Raw genomic sequence first — 26,249 nt, 5'->3', positions numbered from 1 at the left:
CTATAATATTTTAATATTCAAATATTCAAATAATAAAATAGATTTATAATAACTTAAGTTCATTATTATAAAATCACTATATTTCTAGAAAATATATCTCTTAGTTTTCTCTTCTCTTTAGGATATTGAGTCTTCATCTTTTTGTAAATCAGAGACCGTAGAATCGTGTGGTGAAGAATTCTACACAATCATCCGATCAAAAAGTCAAACAAAGTAAATTTTTCTTTTTTGCCCTTTTTGAGATACTTTCTTTCTATTGAGATGCATGTGAGACTATAACGTGTAAAAGCTATGACAATAGCATTGATGTTGAGCTGGATGCGAAGGGCAAAACCGTTACAAAAGGTCTATGTGGACAAAGGCCCAAGAAAAGCATGAGACAGAGGAGAGATAATGTATTTCTAATAGATTATGTGCTCTGAGGGGGTTATGCGTATGGTTCTGGATTTGTTGCCATTCTGATGCTATTGTCAAGATCAGGAGTTATGTTGCTCTGTTGAAGATTGTTTCCTTTTCTGTTCAATGATTCATTACATTGAACTTTACATTGTTGATTGTCGTTCAATACATTTAATTTTACTCTTGCAAATTTTATACGCATGTCAATTGGTGCTTTCATTGATGCCATAGATGAGAACACACATTTGAAAGAATTACAGACTGAAGTACGTGGTCATTCTGATGAACTACACAAATTAATGGGTCCATTAGAACTTCGAGATCGTGAACAACGCACGCATATTCAATCTGTTCAGGCAAAGATGAAGGCTAGAATGGATCAATTACAACAATCCTTGGAGTTAATTGTATAATCCCAATCTCAGCTTCATGGTGCCGCAGTGGGGGAAACAAAAATACAAGGTCCTTTTCAGGTTAAAGATATAGCACTCAGATTTCCACATTTTGATGGTTAATCATCTGTTGGAGTGGATATTCAAGGCAGAAAAGTTTTTTAACTATCATCACACACCAGATGCAGAGAGAGTCGAAATAGCTGCGATGCATTTTGAAAAAGAAGTTGTGCCATGGTTTCAAATGTTGCAACGTCTTTCTACAACCCGTTCATGGCATGATTTAACTCGTGCGTTGGATTGCCCCATGGCAGAGTTGTTTAAATTGCAACAAACAAGTACCGTTTCAGATTATTACCTAAAATTTATGTCATTGGCAAACAGATCAATGGGATTATCTGATGAAGCTTTATTAAATTGTTTTTTGAATGGTCTTCATACGGAAATTAAAAGAGATGTGGTTGTTCAAGCCCATACTTCAATGATGAAAGTAGTAGCTTTGGAAAAATTATTTGGAGATAGATATACACCCACTCCAAAATATAACTCTCCACCTATTCAACGTTATTCACCAGTAGCATCCACAAATTTGTATCCTTCAACACAATAACCCAAAGCTGGATTTAAATCATCTCTTCCTCCTTTATTACCGACACCTACGACTCCACCATTGACCAATAGTAATGCTAAAATGACCAGTCCCGCTGAAATGCAACTTTGTTGAGAGAAGGGGCTATGTTATTTTTGTGATGACAAATTCACTTTCAATCACAAGTGTCCTAATAGGCAATATCTATTTTTGCAATTGGAGGAGGACTCATTGGATCTTAAGGGCGAACCACCACCTAATGTGGAGTAGTCTGTTAGTGTTGTAGCAAGTGGAAGTGTAGATCCTCATCTATCATTAAATGCTCTCAAAGGAGTTTTTGGTGTTGGTACCATTCAATTCTTGGCGCATATTGATAAATTAGCGGTGACAGTGTTGGTAGATGGAGGAATCTCGGATAATTTTGTGTAGCCACGTCTTGCCAAGTTTTTGAAGTTACCGATAGAACCAACACCTATGTTCAAAGTCATGGTGGGAAATGGAAATTACATGACAACAGAAGGTTTTATTCAGAAATTGGTCATACACGCTTAGGAGAATTTGTTTCAAATTCTTGTTTATTTACTTCACATTTCAGGTGTAGACCTTATTTTGGGGGCTAATTGGTTAAAAACTATTGGTCCTCATGTTGCTGATTATGAATCCTTGAATCTCAAGTTCTTGTATGATGGGAAATTTGTAACATTACAAGGAGATATAAATCATGGACCCATGCAACATATACGCAGAATGGTCAATACTAACTCCATTGCAGAGGTTTATAGTATGAAAATTGTTGATTCTAATGCGCAGTCTTTTCCATCCTTAGAGTTGCCAGCTAATATAGAACCAGAATTGGTGTTATTACTGCACACTTATGCGTCAGTATTTTCTGCACCTATATGGTTGCCTCCACATCGGGGGCATGACCATTCTATTCCCCTATTGGAAGGATCTAATCCAGTGAAGGTAAAGCCTTATCGTCATCCTCACAATTAAAAGGAGGCAATTGAAAAGCTTGTTGCAGATATGCTTAAAGATGACATTATTCAACCAAGTAAAAGTCCTTTTTCTTCACCCATTATTTTGGTGAAAAAGAAGGATGGATCTTGGTGAGTTTGTACGGATTATCGCGCATTGAATGCTCTTACTATTAAGGACAATTTTCCAATACCGATAGTTGATGAATTGATTGATGAGCTATTTGGGGCCACAATTTTTCGAAGTTGGACTTGTGTTCTGGATACCATCAGATATTGTTGAATTTCGCGGATCATTATACAACTGCTTTTTGTATACATCATGGGCATTTTGAGTGGCTTGTAATGCCTTTTGGGTTAACAAATGCCCCGACGACATTTCAAAGCTTAATGAATGACCTTTTTCAAGGTATATTGAGAAGGTTTGTTCTTGTCTTTTTTGATGATATCCTAGTTTATCGCACTACATTGAAGGACCATGTGTACCATTAAGAAGTGGTGTTATAGATTTTGCAACAACATCACTTGTATGCACAAGTCTCCAAATGTTCATTTGGAGTAAGAGAAATTGATTATTTGGGTCACACTCTGTCAGGAGCAGGGGTTGCTATGGATTCTAATAAAGTGAAGACGATAAAAGATTGGCCATGTCTAGGGAATTTGAAACGGTTACGTGGGTTTCTTGGTCTTACGAGTTATTACTGATGATTTGTAAAAGGATGTGCTCAAATAGCAGCTTCATTAACAAAGTTGTTACAGAAAGATGCCTTTAAATGGTCTGAATCAGCTTGCACCGCTTACATACAGTTGAAGGAATCACTTACCACTGCACCAGTTTTGGCTATTGCCAATTTTTCAGTACCTTTTGTTCTCGAAACAGATGCTTCGGGTATAGGTGTGGGCGCAGTTTTGAGCCAAGGCAATCATCCCATAGCTTATTTCTCTAAGAAGTTGTCGTTGAGGATGCAAAAATAGCCTACATATACACGAGAGTTTTATGCTATTACGGAGGCCTTGGAAAAATTTCAACACTACCTTTTGGGCCATAAATTTATTATTAAAACAAATCAAAGGAGATTAAAAGAGTTAGTGGAACAACGTCTTCAAACTAAACAACAACAGTGATTTTGCCAAAGTTCTTGGGCTTTGATTTTACAATTCAATATAAACCAGGGAAAGACAATATTCCAGCTGATGCGTTATCAAGGAGTTTTATGTTGGCATTGTTAGAGCCCACACAATTGTTGTTTAAAAAAGTGGTTGAATTAACACAAACAAATGGTAGGTTGAAAGAAATTTATGAAAGATGTCTTGCAAAGCCGCAATAAAACCATGAGTACTTGATTAAGGATGGAGTATTATTATGGAAAAGTCGTATCATGTTGCCTTTAGAGGATAACCTTATCAATCAAGTGTTGTTTGAATTTCATTCATCGAAAGTCGGTGGTCATGTTGGTGTTGCAAAAACCATAGCCCGCATTTGTTCTCAATTCTCTTGGTCTGGGATGCATCATGTGCGAGAATGCCAAATCTGCCAACAAGCTAAGGTGCAATAATCCTTGCTAGCTAGATTACTATAGCCCTTGCCAATTCCTTTACATGTTTGGAATGATATATCAATGGACTTCATCACATGCTTACCATTGTATTCGGGGTATTCAACAATTATAGTAGTGGTGGACAGGCTTTCGAAGTTCGGTCATTTCATTCCCCTTAAGGTTGAATATACTAGTAAGGTAGTGGTAGAAGCGTTTATCAATAACATAGTTAAACTGTACAAGGTCCCTCTTTCCATTGTTTCAGACCGAGATAGAGTCTTCATTAGCTCATTTGGGAAACATCTTTTCAAGGCTCAAGGTACTACCCTTGCCATGAGTTCTTCATACCATCCTCAATCAAATGGTCAAACAAAGGTTTTGGATAAAATGTTAGAAATGTATCTTCACTACTTTGTTTTTGACAACCCCAAAGGGTGGTATTCTATGCTTCCATGGGCTCAATTTTGGTATAATTTTTCATTACACCAGAGTATTGGAATGTCCCCTTTTAAGGCATATATGGGAGAGATCCCCCGTCATCAAATATGAGACTGATCCTAGTGATCCAATATCGGTTCAAGAGATATTACAGGCTTGGGATGCAATACTGCAACAGTTAAAAGGTAATTTGTTTAAGGCTCAACTATACATGAAACATCAAGTGGATGAAAGAAGATGGGATTTTCAATTTAATGTGGGTGATTTAGTGTTGGTAAAATTACAGCCTTATAGACAACATTCGGTTGCCTTAAGAAAAATACAAAAACTAAGCATGTGATATTTTGGGCCCTTTGAAATTGAGGCACGAATTGGAGAAGTTTCTTATAAATTGAAGTTGCCTAATACTACAAGAATGCATTCGGTCTTCCACATATCATTGTTAAAGGCATTTAGAGGTAGTCCTTCCCAAACTTATTTACCTTTGCCTCTCACCAGCACTGAACAAGGTCCTTTTGTGCAACCGCTGAAAGTGTAAGAATCCAGAGTTATTATGCGCCAATCTCATCTAGTGGCTCAAGTCTTAATTCAATGGGATTTCTTGGATAATGCTATAGCCACATGGGAAGATGTCTTGGAGATCCAACAATCTTTTCTTGAATTCAACCTTGAGGACAAAGTTGCTTGCAATGGAGGGAGCTTTGTAACGTGTAAAAGCAATGACAATAACATTGATGTTGAGTTGGATGTAGAGAGCAAAACCGTTACAAAAGATCCATGTGGACAGAGGCTCAGGAAAAGTATGAGACGGAGGAGAGATAATGTATTTCTAAGAGATTATGTGCTCTGAGAGGGGTTATGCGTATAGTTCCTGATCTGTTGCCATTCTGATGCTATTGTCAAGATCAGGAGTTCTGTTGCTCTGTTGAAGATTGTTTCCTTTCTGTTCAATGATTCATTACATTGAACTTTACATTGTTGATTGTGGTTAAATACATTCAGTTTTACTCTTGCAATTTTTATACGCGTATCAAAGACCTAGGCCTTGCATGTAGCTCAAAAGAGTTCTTGATCAATTTATTTTGCTCTATGATAAAGATGGTGTGCTTAGGTTTCTAATTGGGGATTTTGATGTTAAATTAAGTATTCTTGTGTTACTAGAGCTCTAAAGAGCACCTTTAAGAGCAAAGACAATTTAAACAAGATAAGAGAAGTTAATTGTAATTTATTTTCATTTGAATTGCGTGTTGAATGGTTGATCTTGTGGTAATCTGAGTTTGATTATTGAATCATGTTTGTTATGATTGACTTGGTGTATGTAATGTAAGTTTGAAAGCTAAGATAGGTATAGTACTTAGTGATGAGATGAAAAACATCCAATCATCTGTGAAAGTGGTATATTCAAGCATCAAACAGTTTTTAGCATATGTCCACAACGTAATAAATTGAACTTCACAACCATGAAACATCTTTTTTGTAAATGAAATAAAAAATGTTGGATGGCTTGGAACCAACATTTGACTGGGTAATGTTTTTCTCTTCATAATGCTTTTAGTTCATTGAAAATCTCATATCAACTAAAGATATGTTTCAATTTCAGTATATAAGTGCAAATATTATTTTGCAAGTCCAATTTGTAAGCTTAAAACTTTTCAAAATCGTATCAAAATCTATTTTAACAAGATTTATTGGACCCATAATCTCATGTGCAATCATACTGCTATCGAACCACCTGTAAATATTTTTTGGATCTATCTTATCAACTACAATTAAATTACTATCAGACTACCTATAAATACCTATTCCCATGAGAAGTTCAATCCTCCATGTTAGAGGGTATATTAGTGATCTCATGTTGACTAGAGATATACCTAAACTATAGTATATAAGTAAGAGTTAACCATAGTTGCAACTGCAAATTAAAACACTTTTAGGAAGCAAGAACTACTAAAAAAAATAACATCCTAAAAAGGGGTAACAGAGGTATCATAAATTTATGTTAACTAGAGGAAAACATAAATTTAGATTGAGTTTAACATTGACTTATTGAGCAAAGGTATCAATACCAATGTATTGAGCTTTTAGTATGACATTAGTAAACAGTAACACTAGCATACCACCAGATAAAAAGATGATAGTAAACCCTACCAATTATGTTATTTAATACGTAAAGAAAATAGTATCTCCTACAAAAGATGGAGACAGTGAGAGAGACCATTCAAATTTTCACAGGACTCATTTTCTTATGTAACTTAAAAGATGGATTGAGCATGGCCTTTGAGTCTTTCTTCGTCATTATATCTGATTTTTGTTCTCAAAAAAAGCACTGAATCAATTCTTCTTGAAGCTTGTCCAAGCTCCTTAAACTGTGTAATGCTGCTGAATTGTGTCAATGTCAAGCCCCTTCAGCTTCACCACTGACTCAACGTGTCCCTTTAGAGTATGAAGCTCCCTAAGCCTGTGACACAATTGCAACTATTGTTAGACAAACATCATACATCTCATTCATTTTTCCTCAGTATCACACATTGAAAAATCTAGCAACACCAACTCTCAGGCACTCTTCTCAACACAATTTTTATTATGCAGTGAAAGAGTAAGTATAATGGTATAAGTTCATGAGTTACCTTGCAACTTCAGCTCTTCTCTTGGCTTGTTCTGCAATCTCTGAAAGCTCCCTGTAGCTATTCTTGTCATTGAAAAGGTTGGAAGTTTCTGGTGGCTGAAGACCATGAAGTGTTCTCTGCGCAGCCGCCCATTGAGCCTCCCTCTCTTCTTTTCCATAGTCTTTCTTTGTTGTGAAAGCAGTCTGTGATCAGGAAACATGAACATGAACATGATATGAACCTTTGCACCTTTTGAGTAGATCAAGAATGTAGCAAGTGTTAAATAAGAGAAAATGGAAAGAACATACCTTGTTCTCCAAAAGATTGTCCCAAGCCTTCCCACTTAGTATGTAGCGGATTGCAAATTTGAGAAAATCAAGAGGGATATAGGTTACCAAACTGTAAAGCCAGATTACACCAGCCCAACCCCATCCCATTCCTTGTATTCTTGCAAAGCCCCAGTTAGCATATACTGCTATAAAAGTTGCTACCTGTCAATTACACCACAAGTTATTGTTACCACCAAAGAAAGCCAAGAAAACTAAACAATCGTTTGCATTTAGTAGTAGATCTTTTTCTTTTTCTTTTGGTTGTTTTGGAGAGGAATAAATGCATAACTTAATGATCAGACATGTCTAAACATAACAAATGATGTTTGAATTTGGATTCTTTGTTGAATTTTTTACGTTGTCTCTCTCTATTGAACCTTTAAATTATACTGATAGACATTGATTTTGATATTTTAAAATATATTAAAATCCGTTTTAATATACAAACATCAACATAGTTTAAAATTTCAGTAGAAGGACAACTCAAAAAACTAAGTGATTCCTGATGCTTCTACAATACTAAGATTAGACAACAATGGCAACAAAAACAAAGTCTTAGGTTGGCTCAGATCAAATAAAAATACTGAAATCAGATAACTGAAAAACAATTTCATGTAACACTGCTGATAGGAGAATAAGAATCTTACCAACTGAGCAATCAGAAAAGCTCCTAGTAGGAGAAGACCAGGTCTTTCAACAAATGACCAACTACGAGACCTTGTGACAAAGATTAGAGCCTGGCTTATTATACTGACTTGTAGGTATAAGGCTGCCATCATTTCATCAGGACTGTTTCTTAGTGGCCTCACACCAAACTTGTTCTGCAAGAGTGAAAGTTATGCTCATAGACCTTGGTTTTCAACAAGTTGGAGATCATTCTGGGTAAAAAGGAAACAAGAGTACAAATTATTTACCGAGAAGAAGTTGGTGTCTTTCATGGCCCAGAAAAATATCACTGTCATTAGAGCCATGTAGCTGCCTAGCACAACGCCAGTAGCGAATATCTCCCTTAGTTTCCAGCTATCAGGAAGTGGAGATGGTTTAACTCTATCCTTTGATATAGTCATAATGGTACCTAAACACATGGTAGTATAATCACATCAGTTTAAACATTTTGGCAGAAATGACAGCAAACAACATGAAAAATCAAGAAAATGTTATCTTACCATCATTTAGTATGGCAATAATCAAAACCATGAAGGGTGCAAAGTCAAACTTCCAGATCAGCGCAATAAACAAGAAACCAAACTACCAAAATAAAAAATAAACCACATTAGTTTATGATTCAACTTCATAAATGTATAGAAAAAAAACTGACAAGTTTTTGTATCTATCAACCCAATTCCAACACTTACCACAATACGGATGGTGATTGACACAGCATAGATCTGTTTCACAATTGAATTTTTAGATATCAGACAGCGAAAAACGCTAAAACAAAGCCAGAAAGTTAAGGGAAGCAGGGAAACTAACAGTATAGTTCTTCATCCTCTGGAAAATTGCCCTGCTTGTTAGCACTGCACTAATAATGACACTTAGACCAGGTTCAGTAAGGACAATATCAGAAGCACTTCTAGCAGCATCTGTGGCATCAGCAACAGCAATTCCAATATCTGCTTTCTTTAATGCAGGGGCATCGTTTACACCATCACCAGTCATTCCACATATATGCTTCCTTTCTTGCAGCCGTTTAACAATTTCATATTTGTGCTCTACAATATCATACAAAGAGTACAGGATTAAAACATTTAAGATGTTGTTCAATTTGAAACATAATTACATTGCTGATAAATATATAGCAATTTCAATAGTTGCATAGAACTTAGAAGAAGCCATGGAAAAATAAAAGGTGTTTGAAATAGTTGAAAGAAAGAATTTGATGATTTGGTCATCATTACTATCATCATCTAAACAATGAAATGAATTATATAACTCTTTGAGTCAAATATGGTACACTCGTTACATATATAAATCTAAAGGACTTACCAGGAAATACTCCTGCAAATCCATCAGCCTTCTCAATCAACTCATCTACTGGAAGAGCTGAAATAGAGGCATCCTTGTCTTGACCAAGCAATGCAGATGAAGGATACATGTTTGTTCCCATTCCGAGCCTTCGACCCGTTTCCTTTCCAATGGCAAGCTGATCTCCTACAGTAAGGCAGAGCCAAAAGCAAGTTTAGAGCTATAGGCTTTCATTATACAGTTCAAGCTACAACAGATCATGATTTCAAATCCTACCGGTAATCATCTTAACATTCACACCAAGGTTAAGAGCTCTTCTAATGGTTTCAGCACTATCATGCCTGGGAGGATCAAACAATGGTAGCAGACCAACAAATTGCCATGGTCCACCAGCAGCATCTTTTGATTTTTCAGGTACTTCCTGTTGCACATATCATATGAAGCTTCAATAAAGAAAGGGTTTTCGTTTCTAATCAAACATAGAAATAGACACAAGGTTAACAACTTTGCTTACTTGTCTTGCAACACCTAAAGACCGAAGTCCACGCTCAGCAAACTTATCAATCACTGCATGAACCTTTTTTCTGACATCCTCTTTGCAGTTGCAAAGGGTGATTATCTGAAGCGGGAGAAAAGCATTGTTTTTCATCTTCAAAAACACATCACAAGATTGTACCAATGAAACTCATATTTACCTGCTCAGGAGCCCCTTTGCTAGCTCTATGCCAGTTTCCATCAGAATCAATGTAGGTAAGTGCAGTCCTCTTGTCTACAGGATTGAATGGAAGGAAATGTACCTCCCTGATACCACTACGTGCCTGATCAATCAAAACATCAAAATTATACTTATATCCAAAATTCAAGTTCAAAAGATTTAGACTTTGGTACATTACCTCCTTTGGGTCAGCAAGCATGCCAACAATTGCAGCATCAATGGCATCCTGATTTTCAGTCCTGGAAGCTCTAGCTGCTAGAAGGATAACATACTCTTTCTCAACACCCTTAGCAAACACCTCAATCAAGTTTCTATCAACACTCAACTTGTTCAAAGTGAGAGTCCCAGTTTTGTCACTGCACAGGACATCCATCCCTGCCATTTCCTCAATAGCTGTCATTCTTTTTGTTATGGCACCCTGCTGAGAGAGCCTGTGAGAACCAATGGCCATGGTGACAGACAACACAGTAGGCATGGCAATGGGGATTCCTCCAATCAAGAGCACCAACAGATTGTCAATTCCATCCCTGTACTTTCGGTGTTGAATTGGGTACATGACTATGAGCTCGATGGCGATTCCAACAGCAATTGAACAAATGCAGAAGTTACCAATTGCTGTGAGTACTTTCTGAAAGTGTCCAACTTGGTTGGTGCTGTCCACTAGATGTGCTGCTTTGCCAAAAAAGGTGTGCACTCCAGTGGCTATCACAACTGCTTCTATCTCTCCCTTCTTCACAGTTGATCCTGAAAACACTTCATCTGAGGAACTCTTTGTCACTGGAAGAGATTCTCCAGTCAAAGCAGACTGATCAACACTCAGAGGATCACCCTCAAGAAGACGAGCATCAGCTGGAATGATATCTCCTAACTTGATGCTGATTATGTCTCCTGGTACTAAAATTGCAGCATCCTGTTCACTCCATCGGCCATCCCTTAATACCTGAAATTAATTCGACAGAAGTTTCAAGAAACACTTATAAAAGAAAAATGGTTGCATAAATAATGCAAACACTTGAATCAACAAAGAGTGGAGTTTCTACGTAGACAATTAATGCAAGCCTTGCTTACACAAATCTGAAGTGAAACCAGTTTTTATACCATAACAACACCAAAAACACTTAAGAGACTGCATCTAAAGTTTTGTCTTAAACTCATTATCAAGTCTTTCCAAACAATACCAGTTGCAACTTTCAAGGACCGAATTGTGCATTAGCTTTGTTAAAAAGTTTGAGGATAAAATGAAAACCTTTGTCTTGGGAGCTAAACCAGCCATAAGAGCAGCAGCAGCATTTCCAGCATTGTTTTCCTCAATAAAACTGATTGTGGAGTTTATGACCAGCAGAGCAATGATTCCCACAAAATCTTGCCAATCTGGTGGCCTTCCTCCTCCATTTGCCAAAGCAATGGCCATGATAGCAGCAGCTTCCATGACCCATGACAAAGGGTTCCACATAAACCCCAAGAACTTCAAAAACTTGCTCTCCTGTTACATCACCCAACAAGACATCATCGAATGAAGGAAAAAACATAAACTGCAGTGAGATTTTTGTGGAAAAAACATACCTTTTTCTCTTCCAATTTGTTGGGTCCAAAGACTTGGAGCCTGTTGGCCCCTTCGTCTGATGTTAGACCTGCTCTTGAACATTTCAGCTGCTCAAACACTTCCTCTATCGGAATCCGTTCCTGGGAACAAGGTTATGTTCAATGATTGTTATTCCTCAAAATACTCAACAACATGAACAAAATGTGTACAAATTTTATGTAGCTCATTGATTTTGCTCTTTCAGATATACTGCTACTAATAGTGGTTAAGCTGTTCATTCCTTCAAAAGTTTAGTTTCTCAAAATTCTGCGAAACTTCACATCAAAGTTCTTCAATCAGTTAGGTACAGTAGTGTCCACCCCACAAACTAATCATTAAAAATAGAGTAAAATAACACCAAAGAAAATTAAAATTAATATTTCATTAATTTATCTTCCTAGACGAATACTTTTATTTTTATTTTTTATTTTACTCGCCCTACTCAGTTTTGAATTAGTTTCTCTATATAAGCAATACTTAGCTTGTGCTGAAATTTCAATAACTATTGCATGGAATTTTGTTTCTAAAATAAAATCAAATATAGCTCTAAAAAATAATATGGTGTTAACTGGGAAAAAATGTTTTTTACGTACCCAAATTTCGTTGTGTAACATCGCTCAAAAATCATTTTAATTTTCCTTAAAATTATATTTTAAAAAATAATAATATAAGTCGATATAAATTTAACCTGACTTCTTTACAATTATTTTTTTAATATGCATTTGATTGAAATTCTTGGGAAAATGACTTGGTTAAATTTAATTGCAAAATTATTCAACCGAGAAGAAAAAATACTTAAGACATTTTCATGGAATCCAATCGACAAATTGAACTGTAATTGAGTTAGATTTAAAAAATCAATTGAAAAAGATGCAGACTTTAGAGTTTCACACTCAAAGAATATTTCGTTTTCCATTTTGCCTTGAAATCTTGAAAAGTAAAATAAAACAATATGGAAATACTATAGATGGATGAAACAATAAGAACAAAAACATAGGTATCAATTTTAATATTGCCTTTTTATAATTTTGCTCATTAAGGTTTTTGTTCGTTTTCAACCAAAGCCGTAATAATTGGAAACTATTTAAAACCGATAATAAAAGCTATAAAGATTAAAAACTCAAATAAGCTGAGAGAAAAATAATCAAATTAAGAATAAAAAAATACGATAAAAGTAAACATCAAATTATTAGAATTACTGATTTCTAAAAATGAATAACGATTAGAACCAGAACACACATAAAGTAAAAATAGACAAAAAAAAATCAACCTAAACATTAAAATTTTCCTAAATTTTGAAGAAGATTATTGGACTCAATTTAGATTTAGCAATATAAATAAGATTAAAGTTTATTTACTTCTATTTAACTTATACTGAAATGAAACTCATATTCTTTCTAGTTTTAAAATAAATACGAACCGTTTTCATGTTATTAATAAAATGGCATTCATTTCTCTAATATTTAAATAAATATTTATATTTTTAATATATAAATTCACATTTCTCATATTTTTAATATGGTTTACTTCACGTATTTTATTCAAAAGTATCATATTATTCAAAACTTATATAAAAATTGTGAAAATCGATTTTTACAATATAAAAATTTAAGAAATTCTTGAAAATAAAAATAAAAAATAATTTTTATAAATTAAATAAAAAAGGTTTGAACCACGTTATTCAAAACATAAACAGTAAAAATTATTTCTTAAAACTATAAAGGAAGTTGATTTTTATTTAAAAACAATGTCAAAGGACCCAATTATTTAAAATATAAGAAAAATATATAGAAAAACATTAAGTGAGTAAATAATTATATTTTATACTCTTAGTGCAAAAATCAGATTGTACATAAAATTTGGATCAAAGTGTTGACTCTAATGACACACTAAAGTAAAAAGAAAAAGTGTCTAAAGCAAATGTTTCTAACCTTAATTTCAATTAAAGCGTCTAATTTTATCCACTTTAAAATAAAATGAAATATGTCAGGATTCTTCTTGTTATCTTTCTAGAAAAAATCTACAGAAAAATAAAAATCAACAACACTACAACTGAAGTAAAATTTATATACGTTTTTTTTGATAAAATAGTTAGCTTTTTTATTTTTATTTCACATAAAATTTAAATTCACGGTTAATTTTGCGAAAAAACAAAAAGGCATTTCACATACTTGAAAAAGTAAAAAAGAAAAAAGAAAAATAATCTCAGAATGTTCATCGGATAGTGTGTAAAGGAAAACGGAGAAGCGTGCCGTGGCTGAAGAAACAACAACTATTTTTAGTTCTGATTAGCCGCCACTGATGATCATCATCGTACGGTGCAGATTTCTCGGAACTTACAAAATACAAAATGTTTTTTCTTTTCTTTCCACAGTGAAAACATATTCACAACAACCTTATTCCCTGTCATTACATTTAATTCAATCTTCCTACAGGATTTTAATATTTCAATTTCAACTATATTAACGACTACTTAAAATATCAATAAAAACTCTTAAATACAAAATCCGTACACTTTTAATCCCTTTTTAAATTTAAAATTTTTAAAATAAGAAATATGGTTGATTTTTTTAATATACTTTTGTTATATTTTTAAAATACATTAATTTTGATACACTAAAATTTTAAAATATTATATAATCACACTTTGAAGATAGATAACACCAAAAGTTAAAAAAAAAAAAATCAAATTCGAAAAATATAACTAAAGGTTACCAGTTTTGTGGTCTCTATCAAACATTTATGGATTCTATCTTCAAAAATAAATCAGAACTTTGTATTAATTTTTTCATGTTTTCTTTCTATTATTCTTTAAAATTATACCGATATATATTAGTTTTTACGTCTTAAAATATATTAATTTTTTTAATATATAAAATAAAAAAAGTAAAAAAAAAGAATTTATATTATTAGTAATCAATAATTACGATTAAAAGTAAGGAAATGGTGGTTATATAGTTAATAATCGTGAACAATGATCATTATTAATAACTTGTGGAAATTTGAAACAACCATGAACGAAAGTTATTCAAAGATAAGATAAGAACCTAGAAAAAAAAAAAGATTTTTGTTGACTTCACATAAAAGGTCACACATTTAATTACCAAATTGCGTTTTGAGTAATCACAGATTAGCAATTTCCCAAAAGTAGGTAGCGACCCAATTACGTATATCCTAAGAAATTTCAACACACATCTTTCATGTGTTCTTTCAAATACGTACCAAATACGTATATTCTAAATATTTGAACAACAAACAATAACATATGAATCTTCTGAATCATTGAAGACAAGATTAATTAATAATAATATAATAATATGCAAACATATCGAATGAATTATCTAGGTGTTAGATATCATAGGTTAATAATGATATTCTTACCTAGTAAAAAATAATTAATAATTATTTGTTCTGAGAATTTATAGCTTCTTCAAGTACACTGTAAGAATATACCCACCTCACAAAAAATAACTGTCATAAAAGTTTTTTTATTTAATTTTTTTTTATCGAGTTTGGAGGGGAACACTGCAAGTTAAAGTTTCATTCAGAACTCGTGAATTTTCCAGGAAAAAAAAAATTAAAAAGCATACAAACTAGTTAACACCGCAAGAAAAATTAATACTCTGAAAATTTTGTCACTCCGGTAAAAAAAGAATTGTTAAATAATATAAAATTATGAAAATATTTGTTTTTACACAATCGGCAATTCATGACGAACTGTTAAAAGAATAATTGTTTCTAAAATAAAGAGTACTTTTCTGAACCTGTTACCATTTTCTTAACAATGAAAAGGACGAAAAAAAAATAACAAAAGAGCAGTTATATTTTTCCAGAAAGAAAAAAAAAACTTATTTTACAAGGAAACAATCTAATTCTTTAATTATATTTATCGTATTTTTTAATTTAAATAAAAATGAATTGGTAATTGGGTGTTTCTTTTGAAATTTTGCAGGAAAAGAAAAGAAGAAAATGGTGATAAAAATGATGAAAAGGGTAAGAGTAGATATGGAGATGAAAAGAAGAAAAGGGAACACAGAATTTGACAGAAAAAAGAAAAGGGTAGATAAAGATCTGAGAAGAAGAAGTAACAGAAGAAGTACCAGATCGACGTTTTCGTTCTTGATCTCTTCGAGGCTGATGCCACCCATGTTTTGGAAGAAGGAAGAAGAAGAAGATTATGATGAGAGAGATGAAGAGTGAAGGAGAAAGAGAGGGTTAAATAGAGGGAATGGAAGGTGAATGAGTGGAAAAGTCCAAAAGAAAATAAATGCAGAGAGGGGAAAAAGGAAGCAGAAGGAAAGAGATTGAAGGTGAAGAAGATGAGTGAAGCCGTGAACCTCTCTGGGTGCTCCCTTTCTCAATTCTCATTTATATATAATACATCAGCTGCAGCAGAAGCATGTGTGGCTACAGAGAGAGTACAAAACTTTTCTGTCACTCTACTACAATTTTATTATTTTCCAAACTAAAACAAACTCAGAAAATTTGTTAGGCATGGGTGCCTCCTGTTTCTGTTGTGGGATCCACATTCCACCATTGAGGAATCTTCTAACAAAAAATAATTAGGGTTAATTCTTAAATATAATCTCTTCTTATTAATTAGTCATGTGTTAAGAGGTGGATTATAACATGAATAGTTATTATTATTTCGCGACGTGGATGTGTGAAATCAGATATTAATCAGTGATCAGATAACATTATGATGCACATGAAAGGATTAAATATGTTTTTGGTCCTTCAACTTTTAGTAGAGATTGAAATTAGTCCATCTTTAAAACTTTGGCCTAATTTTGTCCCTCAACTTCAAAATTGTGTGGATTTAGTCTTTTTAACCAAATTTTGTTAAGTTTATTTGATGTTTCAGATGCGTTTCATGATGGTTTATTTGCTAATATTAAAGCAAAAATGTGTCAAACGATGTAAACATCTCAAATGTTATCATGAAATGCGTTTAAAACCTTAAATAAACTTAACAAAATTTGCTTACTAAATTCACACAATTCTGAAGTTGGGGAACTAAATTGGAACAATGTTTTGAGGAGGGACTAATTCCAATTTTCATTGAAAGCTAAGGGACCAAAAACATATCTAATCCTAAATGAAACAATACATTTAAGAAGCAATTTTACATAATCGATCTGTAAGATGAAATTTATATTCATTTATATGCAAATTAGTTTTATTTTTAGTTCATATAATATCATTTTTTTTGAGTAGTTTTTTTGTTTGCTTGTTGATTTTCAAATCCAAATGATATACTTTGTATTTAGAATTTATATTTTGACAAAATTTTAACAACGTTGAAGAGGCAACACCTCAATGAATGAAATATTCAGTGCGACTTGAAAAAGGAAAAAAAAAAAGGTTTTGTTTAATTTAAAAAGAAAACTTTGTCAAAATTATCAAAAATAATTTGTCAAAAGTATCATGTTCCGGATTTATATAACATGTTTTTGCTAAATTTTATTAATTATATAGATAATAGAGAGCTTCTTTTAGGTTAAAATTTGATTTTTAGATCGAATTTTAAATCGTGTTATGTTAATTCTAGTTCAAAATTTCGTTTTCTATAAGTTAAATTCTTTTTTTTTAATCACAGAGAATTTAATTATTCAAAAAAAAATTTTAAGTTTAGAAAAAAAAAAATGTACTGTTTACATAAATATTTAGCATTATATATATTATTCAGATGATTTTTAGATTCATTGTTCTGAGTAAAGAAATTTTTTTTTTTTGATTAATTGTTCTAACAGTGGTTAAATAGGAATGAAATATGAGATGCTTGAGAAGGGAATGTGAAAAAATGTTTTATGAGAATGTTGTGATACGGATTAGAATCAGAATTTAATCTATAAAGTTGTAAAATTGATACCCAATATAAAAGATGGTGGTGAATCATCTTGTATTTTTTTTTTTTTGAAGTTTTATATTAAGTAGAAATAGATAAAAAAGAAAAAAAATATAAGAAAAAAATGTTTACTTTAAAATTATAGTTGATGTTTTAATTTTTTTTATATAAATTTTTTTATTGGCTCATTGTATCTTATCTAATTCTACTATTTTCTTTGATATAATGTTAATGTTAGGTTTTTTTAGGTGTTGCTTGAGTTTGGTGATTTTTCTATCTTAAGCTACTTCTATTAAAATTTTAATGAAAATAAAAATATTTGTTAACGTTATACAAGTTCTTGAGAATTCAAATATCATAAATGGTGAATGTGTGTTCCTATTTTAATTTTAATGAATTAGAAAACTTTACCTTAAAACTTAAAAAGTTGAATTGTAAAAAATTAATAAACCTATCATGACCGTTTGTCATTGAATAACGAAAATAAGTAACGTCCTTTTACAAAATAAAACTTGACAAAATGAATAAATTTTAAACATATAATATATTATAATCATTAAATTATTTATGTCGATTAAATTAATTTTACGTACTAGTTTAATTTTTTGAATGTATTGGTTTTTAGTAAGTTAATTAATTTCAAATAAATTTAAAAATTTTAGTTTTTTTCTACTATTTCGGTTTTAGCATTAAAAATATTTAATTAAAACTCAAACAAGTAAACAAAACAGTAGTCAGCTTCTATTTTATTTTTTTAAATTAAATTTTAGCAATATTTGAAGTCAATTTGATGTTGACAATAAATTATGAATAAAAAAATCTAAAAGAAATAAATTGGGTGAACTGAATTTTCAGAAATATAAATGAAAATTGAAGTCACAAATACTTTTATTACATTGAAACTATCAAAAATATTTATTACATTATATCAATATTTTTTAATCATTAAATTTCACGGTATCTGTGAAAAAATTTATAGTCTGTTTGAAAATCCATTTTGAAAAAACACAAATGTTATTTATTTTGTGCAGGAACTAAAAGTTTGCATTATGTAAAATTATTTTAGTCAATATAAAATTGCTTTACTAATAATAAATATAATATAAAAATATTTACATATATACTTTTCCAACCTTTGACCTGCTACACGCGCCCTAACTTTCCGTGCTTCTGACACAACGGCATCTAATTTTGGCTATTTGTTGGATTATTTCAAAACTGCTTTTGGAGTTGGTCAATAATATTATGATTATTAATCTTCTTAGATTATAGTATATTGTAATTAGATTATAGTATATTGTAAAGGTTAAATTATTGATTTAGTTTTTTTATTTATTTAAGAGATTGATTTTTTTTTGTAATTAAGATTTCATTTCTTAGTTTCTAAAATTGATTTAAAAATGTTATTTTTATCCAATTGGCACTAATACTACTGGAGTTGCAAAAACTAGACATTTTTTTATTTATTCATAGTGATAACTGCTATTGTAATTTTATTCTTCAAATTTTAAAAATTTAAAAAGCTGTAGTTTTAAAAATAATCTTAGCATAATTAGAACTTTTAGTGTCACCTGATAGTGTAACGTTCCACTGAAAGATAAATCCAATTTAACAAAATGTCGCATACTTAAAATATTCAGAGTATACAAAGTTTGGAATATGGAGGCATATAGCACACCATGTCTACCCATACCAAAAGAAAAGAGGTCACACACGGCCTAAACGAAGTACAATAGTTAAAAGTAGCACAAAGTCTAATCCAAAACAAGAGAATCTTAATCTAATAAAACTCCATCCGTTGTAGCATTCCTATTATTATTACCACTTCTAGGGATTCTCACATCTGCTCACATCAATAAAGATTGATGATCATCGCAAAGGAGAAAGACCACACACATAACAATCAAACAAGTAAAGGGTAAGCTAATGAAAGAGATTCTTATATCATGACACTCAACATGTACCTTTCACAATCAAGCATAAACAACAGACATCCACACATGAGTTACCAAAACAATTAAGACTCTTAGAATTGACCATCTGAATACGTACAACGAGGCACCACCACGAGTCCGTGAAATTATGTCCTAGTAGTGAGGCACCACCACGAGGCCTTCGTGGAATTACGTTCGTACATGAGGCACCACTACGAGGCCTCCGTAGAATTACATCCTGGCCTTGAGGCACCACCACGATACCCTCGTGGAATTACGTCCTTACGCTGAGGCACCACCATGAATACTCACTATGAAGATCATGGGATTACGTCCTACCCATACCTTATCCATGTTTTACCAACCACTCATAGAGTTCTCATACACATAAATCTCATGCCAATATGTATATATATACCCAACTAACCAAGCATATATCACCCCAAGCTCATGCCAAACACATCAACTTCCAGCCTCAATATAACGTATAGAGTACATATAGCATCATGACTTGAAGTGTTTAAAGTGCGCATCAACCAATCATGTGAAGCATACATTTATACACTTAACTTTGCCCAATCTTGCTCAAGCTAGAGAGCCCTCAGGCGAGAGGAACCCCTCGCTCAAGCTACCTGCTCTCGCCTGGGCGAGACTGCAATAGGAAGCACGTCGAGGTCTCGCTCAAGCTAGCCCAACTCGCTCAGGCGAGACTACTCTCGCTCAGCCGAGTGGCCTTCGCTTAGGCGAGTCCTTGAAACAGAGAGGGGGGTGAGCTGCTGCTGTACTCGCTCAGGTGAGAGCTCTTCGCTTAAGCGAGAGCTTTCGTTTTGAGCGACCAACCCGCTCGCCTGGGCGAGTTCAACAGAGCTCACTACTCTCTCGCGTGTAGAAACAGATTCGCATCTTCATAGTAGTACAATCCACACATTTTCACACAACCAATAATATATATCAACCACCCAGTACGTAAAATCAACCAAACAGGCATATAAAACTTGAAACAACAAAGTCCTAGCTTCTCTTACCTGGAAAGAGCTAGCGGAAAACCTCGACACCTAAGCTACGAGTACCACAGTTTGAGAACAAATCCGAGGAGGTGGATGAGGGAAAGAGTCAAACTCTCTTGGGATCGAATGGGTCTCAAAACCCTAGTAGAGCACTGTCGAAGGAATTAGGAGAGCAAGGCAACTGTGTTTTTGTAGAGTGGCAGAAAATGAGAGTGTTAGCTGGGATTAGGGTCTTTGGTTCCTTATGGGCCAACCCTAGGCCCAACAAATATGGGGCAACCCCTTTAGAATTAGGGTAGAGTAAAAATAAGTGGGCTTTACAGTTAGATTTATTTTTCCTAAATTTAAAAGTAATAAAAATATACACTTTTAAAAGTAATATACACTAGCTTAATTTATAATTTACTCAACTTTAAGAGATAAATAATTAGTTTTTTTATATATAAAAATGATAGACAAAAAAAATCCTAAAGATAAAAAAATTATTTATATTTTACTTATAAAATCGAATATATTTCAGAAAGATATCCTTGAACTCTTCGCAAACACTCCAATTTACCACTTCACATTTTTCTAGGTACTTGATTCTCTAAAGTAGAAATGGGTGTGCATGCTAAAAACACTTTGACGTCCAAGTCAGCCTATGTTAGACAATATTAAATGTAATAGTAATAAAACATAATTAATTTACTTTGTGTACCATGATTATTTATTTCATGTTTATGGGTTTTTACGAGGATGAGTTTAATCCACATGGCTTAATTATTTTGATTAACTTTGTCTAACACTCTCCTAATATGTTTTAGCATTTTCCTCAACTTAATCTCATTTTTGTCAATATTAAAGAAGAGGTTAATACAATGTCGCTATATTCATGTACACTTGGGTCAAATACCTTTCAATCCACGTGACTAAGATGTACTCGAACATGTGTAGTACATATATTAATACCAATCAATTCTATTTGAAGTTGTAACATCTCACTAACAATTATATTATTATTGAGTAACAAGTAGATAATATTTATATTATTTCTTTTAAAGTTTTTCACAAAATAAACCCCTCATACACAATAAATCAATATATATATATATATATATATATATATATATATATATATATATATATATATATTTAACTTATTTATGCTAAGACTGTTTTCTTATAACATCGTTTGATTTCTTGTAAACACAATCATTATAGTTGATAAACAACACAATCATACAAAAATAAGACAAGTTAAAGTTTAGAAGAAAAAGAACTTTCATACATGTCTACAAATTAAATCATACGCACATATTCTATTTACATCTCATTTATACACTCAAATGGATTCGATTTCAATTCATTCATTTAATCAACATCAAAATCAAGTGTCTAACTATTTTCCTACGAGATACATCTCATGTTGGAATACTACTGATATCAACCACCATAAACACTTGGCTACATTTTCGGAAGACACGTGCGTTGAATTAGACTCAAAGATATGCTCATGTCATACTATCTTCATTAATTATCATCACAACAAAGCTACATAATTGGAACATCTTTCCACTCATGTGATAAATTAAATCCTTATCACCTACCAAACATAATTATTTTTTATACAAAAAATAGGTCATAGAAACCTTTTTCAACTCATTGTATGCTATTTTTGTTTGTATGCGATTTCAATAAAAGTAGAGTCAAAATATTTCTTACGAATCCCTAATTCAATACACAACCTAAACATCTCAACGTAATATTTTCTCCTTAAAAATAACTAAGTTTACAATTCATCATTTGAGACTTATCACATAGATACCTAAAATCAACATTTGTATGCATGGTTAAAATTTATATTTAAATCAATTAAAACAACCAACAACAAACAAATAACAAAAAAAGAAAAAAGAAGAAAAAAAAATTTTGTTTTTGTTTTTATAAATTATTTCAGCTTGAGCTAAAACTACCACGCTTGAGAGGAATATTCCCCATTTGAGTGAAAATTTAGTAGAAACAAAAAACTTAGCTACATTAGTGTTTTCTCTTCAGTGAAAATTCCTTCAATTGAGTGAAAATAAAATAAAGACAAGGCTCGATTGTGGTTCTATTTTCTCTTATGCAAAATTATCATAAATCAATCTCACTTATAAGACCTAACTAACTTTCAAGTTTTTATCCAAATCAATGTGTCAAAGTTTTTCCACTTTAAAACAACTCAAAACATCAACATAGTTCTAAATTACTAAAAGAATAATATACATTCTCATTGAATTCATAAGTCAATGTGTATATCTAAAACTTTCAAATAAAATTTCAAACTCAAAGCCAAACTTAAACAATCAACTTAGATCAACAATCTTCATAACTATTTAAGCTTCAAACAATCCCTAACTCAACACTTTTAACAACCTTTACAATATAACAATTAATTATATCATACTATAAAAATCTCATATCTTTATACATCCGAAAGATAGCTTTCCTTACTTGTTAAGGCTGGATTTTGCTCAAACTCAACTTAAACTATTAAGTTCGTTATTCTCATAGGAAAGCTAAACATGTACATAAATGATTCTGATCAATGATCTGAATATACTCTTATGATCTTAAACGATCTTAAACTAACAAATATTCATTTTTGCTCGAAAGACTTTATATGCAAACACTAATACTATACATGTAGCAAAAAACCAAAAATCAATTTAAAAAAAAGGAGTCAAAATGAACTTACTTCAAAATAAATTTTGAAAAGGTAAACTTATGTTATTCACCATAAACTTTAGATTTAAGAAAGGATGAATAAATTCTTCATAAATTTAGAGAGAAATGAATGAAGGTGAAAATCTTAAGAAAGATGATATTCTTTTTGGATGGAGAATAATAAAATATTTATTATCTCAATTATACCACTTTTACTCTTGAGCAATTTTCTAGATCTTATTTTTAATAAAATTATATTATATTTTATTTCATTAATTTTTAAATAGTTTCGGATAAAACCTATATAAGAATTTTCTAGGCATTTTAGTTTTTTTTCTTTGTCTAAAGTCGTAAACTCAATACTTTTGTATGTCAAAAGATAATAAACATAAGCACGAAAACATAGATAAATATATATATATATATATATATATATATATATATATATATATATATATATATATATATATATTATTGTATAAAATGAAAAAGGAAATACTGAAATTTTAAATTCTAAAATTAAACTATTTACATTTTTCTATTTTCTTCCAGTTCAAAATTCAATTTTTGTTCATTTTCCCTTTTCTTTATGATGTTCCAAATGCACAATTAAATAGATTAATAATGTTATATTTCTGTAACAAAATTTTCAACCATTTTATATAGAAAATATTGAATTAAAGATAGATGTACTTAGTATCTTAAAAATAAAGAATACTGTCACACTTGTAGTAAATTAAAATAAAATATGAGAGATTATGAGTTTATCTTAGTGAATAACAATTTAAAAATATAAAATTTGTTTGGTAAATTAAAAAAAAAAAAGATAAATTTTGAGTTCAAATATCTCACTAACACATACTAATAATAAAAGTATTCAAAGAGTACGGATGAAAAGAAATTATTCCCTGAACCCTTTTGTTAATTCCATCTAATGTCATACTCATACAATACAAGTTTTTTTTTTTTTCATAAAGAAAAATAGGATAGAGAATTAATGATTCAGGACACCTATCAAGACAGTTATAAATGAAATTTCAATGTTTTTAGATTTTTTAAAAGACAAGTTATTTCATTGTTTTAACTCTTATCCAATGAATATCCAATAATTTAGTAACATTGGCCTCGCCATGATTGCAGTCACAGTCAAATTATTGAAATTATTCCTCAAACATGTTGTTTTAACTTGTCCCACAAAATATAAATTTAAAAGCCGTAACCTATCAACATAATTTTAAAAGCCAAAATAGTATGTTATTTTATTAAATTTAAGAAATAATTTAACCATAGTTCACTCTCAATCATTAGTTTAATATTTGGAATTGTAACAACGGTTAAATTATCCTTAACATTAATATAATGATGAAATAATTAATAAAATTATATATGATAAATAATTAGTATTTATATCAAATATGTTTTCCTTTTTAGTTTCATCAAATAAATTTGTATTAGCTCAAACATACACCTCACTATGAAAAAATATTTTTCATAAGAGTTAATTCAAACTCAATATTACTAATAATTTAAGATGATGAAGATAAAGAGAAATTTTCAACATCATTAACATAGTTTTTTTTTTTTTTGTCTGGAAAAGTGAAAAGGATGTCTTTAGAATCTAAATATTTAACTTTTTTTTTTTATCTCACTTATCTTTTCTTGAGATTTGGAGTTTGTTGAAGAAGATGTTGAGTTATGGGTATTGAAAGGTTTAAAAGAAGGATATTAACCAGAAATCTTGAAAGAATGTTTATCATTCTTTAGTAAGAGGTTGCCTCTTTTTTCATGCGACACTAATGAGATATTAATTTAATGTAGGAACTTCTCCTCTTTAAGTTGTGGTTTTATATTAGTAACTTCGTGGGCAAGTTACTCTAAATTTCTATAGTTATGAAATTCCATTGTCTTGATTCAAGCCATTCATGATTATTTTTGTAGTGAGTTCTACACCTTCAACTTCACATTTTGTAAGGAGATCTTACTATTCTTATAGTATGTCTCCACATTCTAGCTACCTCATTTTAACCTTTAAAGTTGAATGATTTTTCCTTCTTGTATTTGACATGATCCTAAGAATAGACTTTTAAAATAATAAAAAAAATGGTTTTAAAAGGTTTTCTAAGAAGACAAGTCAAATAATATAAAAATGTAAAAAACTATATAACAAAGTCTTTCATATGAAAACAAAAATAGCTTGGAAAAGACATGTTAGAACAACTTATTTGAATGTTTGAATAATGCTAACCCAAATTAGAATAGATAACCCTAGATGAATATCTACAAAATAAAGTCTCATACCTCCATTTAGAGTAGAGCTGTCAAAATGGGCCGCCCAGCCCGACCCGATCCACCACGGGTTGGCCACTTGGTGGACCAACCCAACCCGGGTCACTTATAAGCGAATCTAAAAACTTCAAACCCGACTCGGCCCACCACGGATTGGTGGGTTAAACAGGTTGGCTCACTAACCCACTTAATTAAAATAAAATATAATTTTTTTTAAGTCATAAATTATAATTCGGATTAAAGTTTAAATAAACTTCAATACAATCTAAATACAATCCAAAATGATGTTAAACTCCAATACAAACCAAAATTTAAAAAAAAAAATACTATTTAAGATCAAAACATTCTTGTCACTTATCCATCTATAATATTAGAATCTTGAATGGATAAATCCACAATATTTTAATCTCTTGAAGCATATTCTTTATCCCCATCTATTTGGAGTTGAAGTTAGGTTTCCATTTTTCAACCCACTAATGTGTTTGGTTAAAAAAACAGCCAACATTGCAAAGCTCAACATAATGTGTGTGACCATACGGGTTGGTGGGCTAACCCGGCTCATCACGGGTTCAACCCGGGTGAGCAGAGTTCTTGGTGGGCCGAATCAAAAATTGACTCGTATTGACATTTGTAAAAAAAATTCAACCCAACCCAACCCCAACCCATGGTGAGCCAGGTTGGCCCACGGGTTCTGACCCACTTTGACGACTCTAATTTAGAGTAGATAGAATATGCCTTCTTTTGCTACAAAAGAAGATTATCCATGTCTTGTGAAATCACCTAAGAGCTAAATATACATTTAAGAGCTTGAAAAACCTTTTGTATGTTCTTTGTGTGAGAGTTTACTTGTGTAGTTCAAGTTTTCCTAAGTGTCTCATTCTCTTTATGTTTCTTGGTCATCTAAGAGAGTGCGTCAAGAGACTTCAAGGTCTTTTCAACCTTTTAGATTGTATACA

At 31.6% G+C, this 26,249-nt stretch overlaps 1 protein-coding gene and 1 pseudogene across 1 annotated transcript; one reads left to right on the top strand and one right to left on the bottom strand.

The window, feature by feature from the left end:
• The first annotated feature begins 1,500 nt into the window (after positions 1–1,500).
• Positions 1,501–3,332, top strand: LOC146884106 (uncharacterized; annotated as a pseudogene).
• A 2,946-nt stretch (positions 3,333–6,278) lies between these two features.
• Positions 6,279–15,912, bottom strand: LOC114193839 (plasma membrane ATPase 4-like). The gene is made up of 16 exons (XM_028083785.2): positions 15,631–15,912; positions 11,512–11,631; positions 11,195–11,431; positions 10,127–10,888; positions 9,929–10,051; positions 9,748–9,852; positions 9,510–9,654; positions 9,255–9,419; positions 8,742–8,980; positions 8,624–8,656; positions 8,435–8,516; positions 8,183–8,343; positions 7,916–8,089; positions 7,248–7,430; positions 6,961–7,142; positions 6,279–6,791 (listed from the first exon to the last, which is right to left on the bottom strand). The coding sequence occupies exons 1-16, from the start codon at positions 15,676–15,678 to the stop codon at positions 6,695–6,697; spliced, it is 2,856 nt and encodes a 951-aa protein (XP_027939586.1). The 5' UTR covers positions 15,679–15,912; the 3' UTR covers positions 6,279–6,694.
• Positions 15,913–26,249: the final 10,337 nt, after the last annotated feature.

The sequence above is a fragment of the Vigna unguiculata genome, chromosome 8, assembly GCF_037176805.1.
Source record: "Vigna unguiculata cultivar grain cowpea cultivar isolate G323 ecotype 2 chromosome 8, ASM3717680v1, whole genome shotgun sequence".
In the NCBI taxonomy this organism is placed as follows: Eukaryota; Viridiplantae; Streptophyta; class Magnoliopsida; order Fabales; family Fabaceae; genus Vigna; species Vigna unguiculata.
The sequence above is the reverse complement of the archived record's forward strand: the minus strand, read 5'-3'. Positions and strand labels throughout refer to the sequence as shown.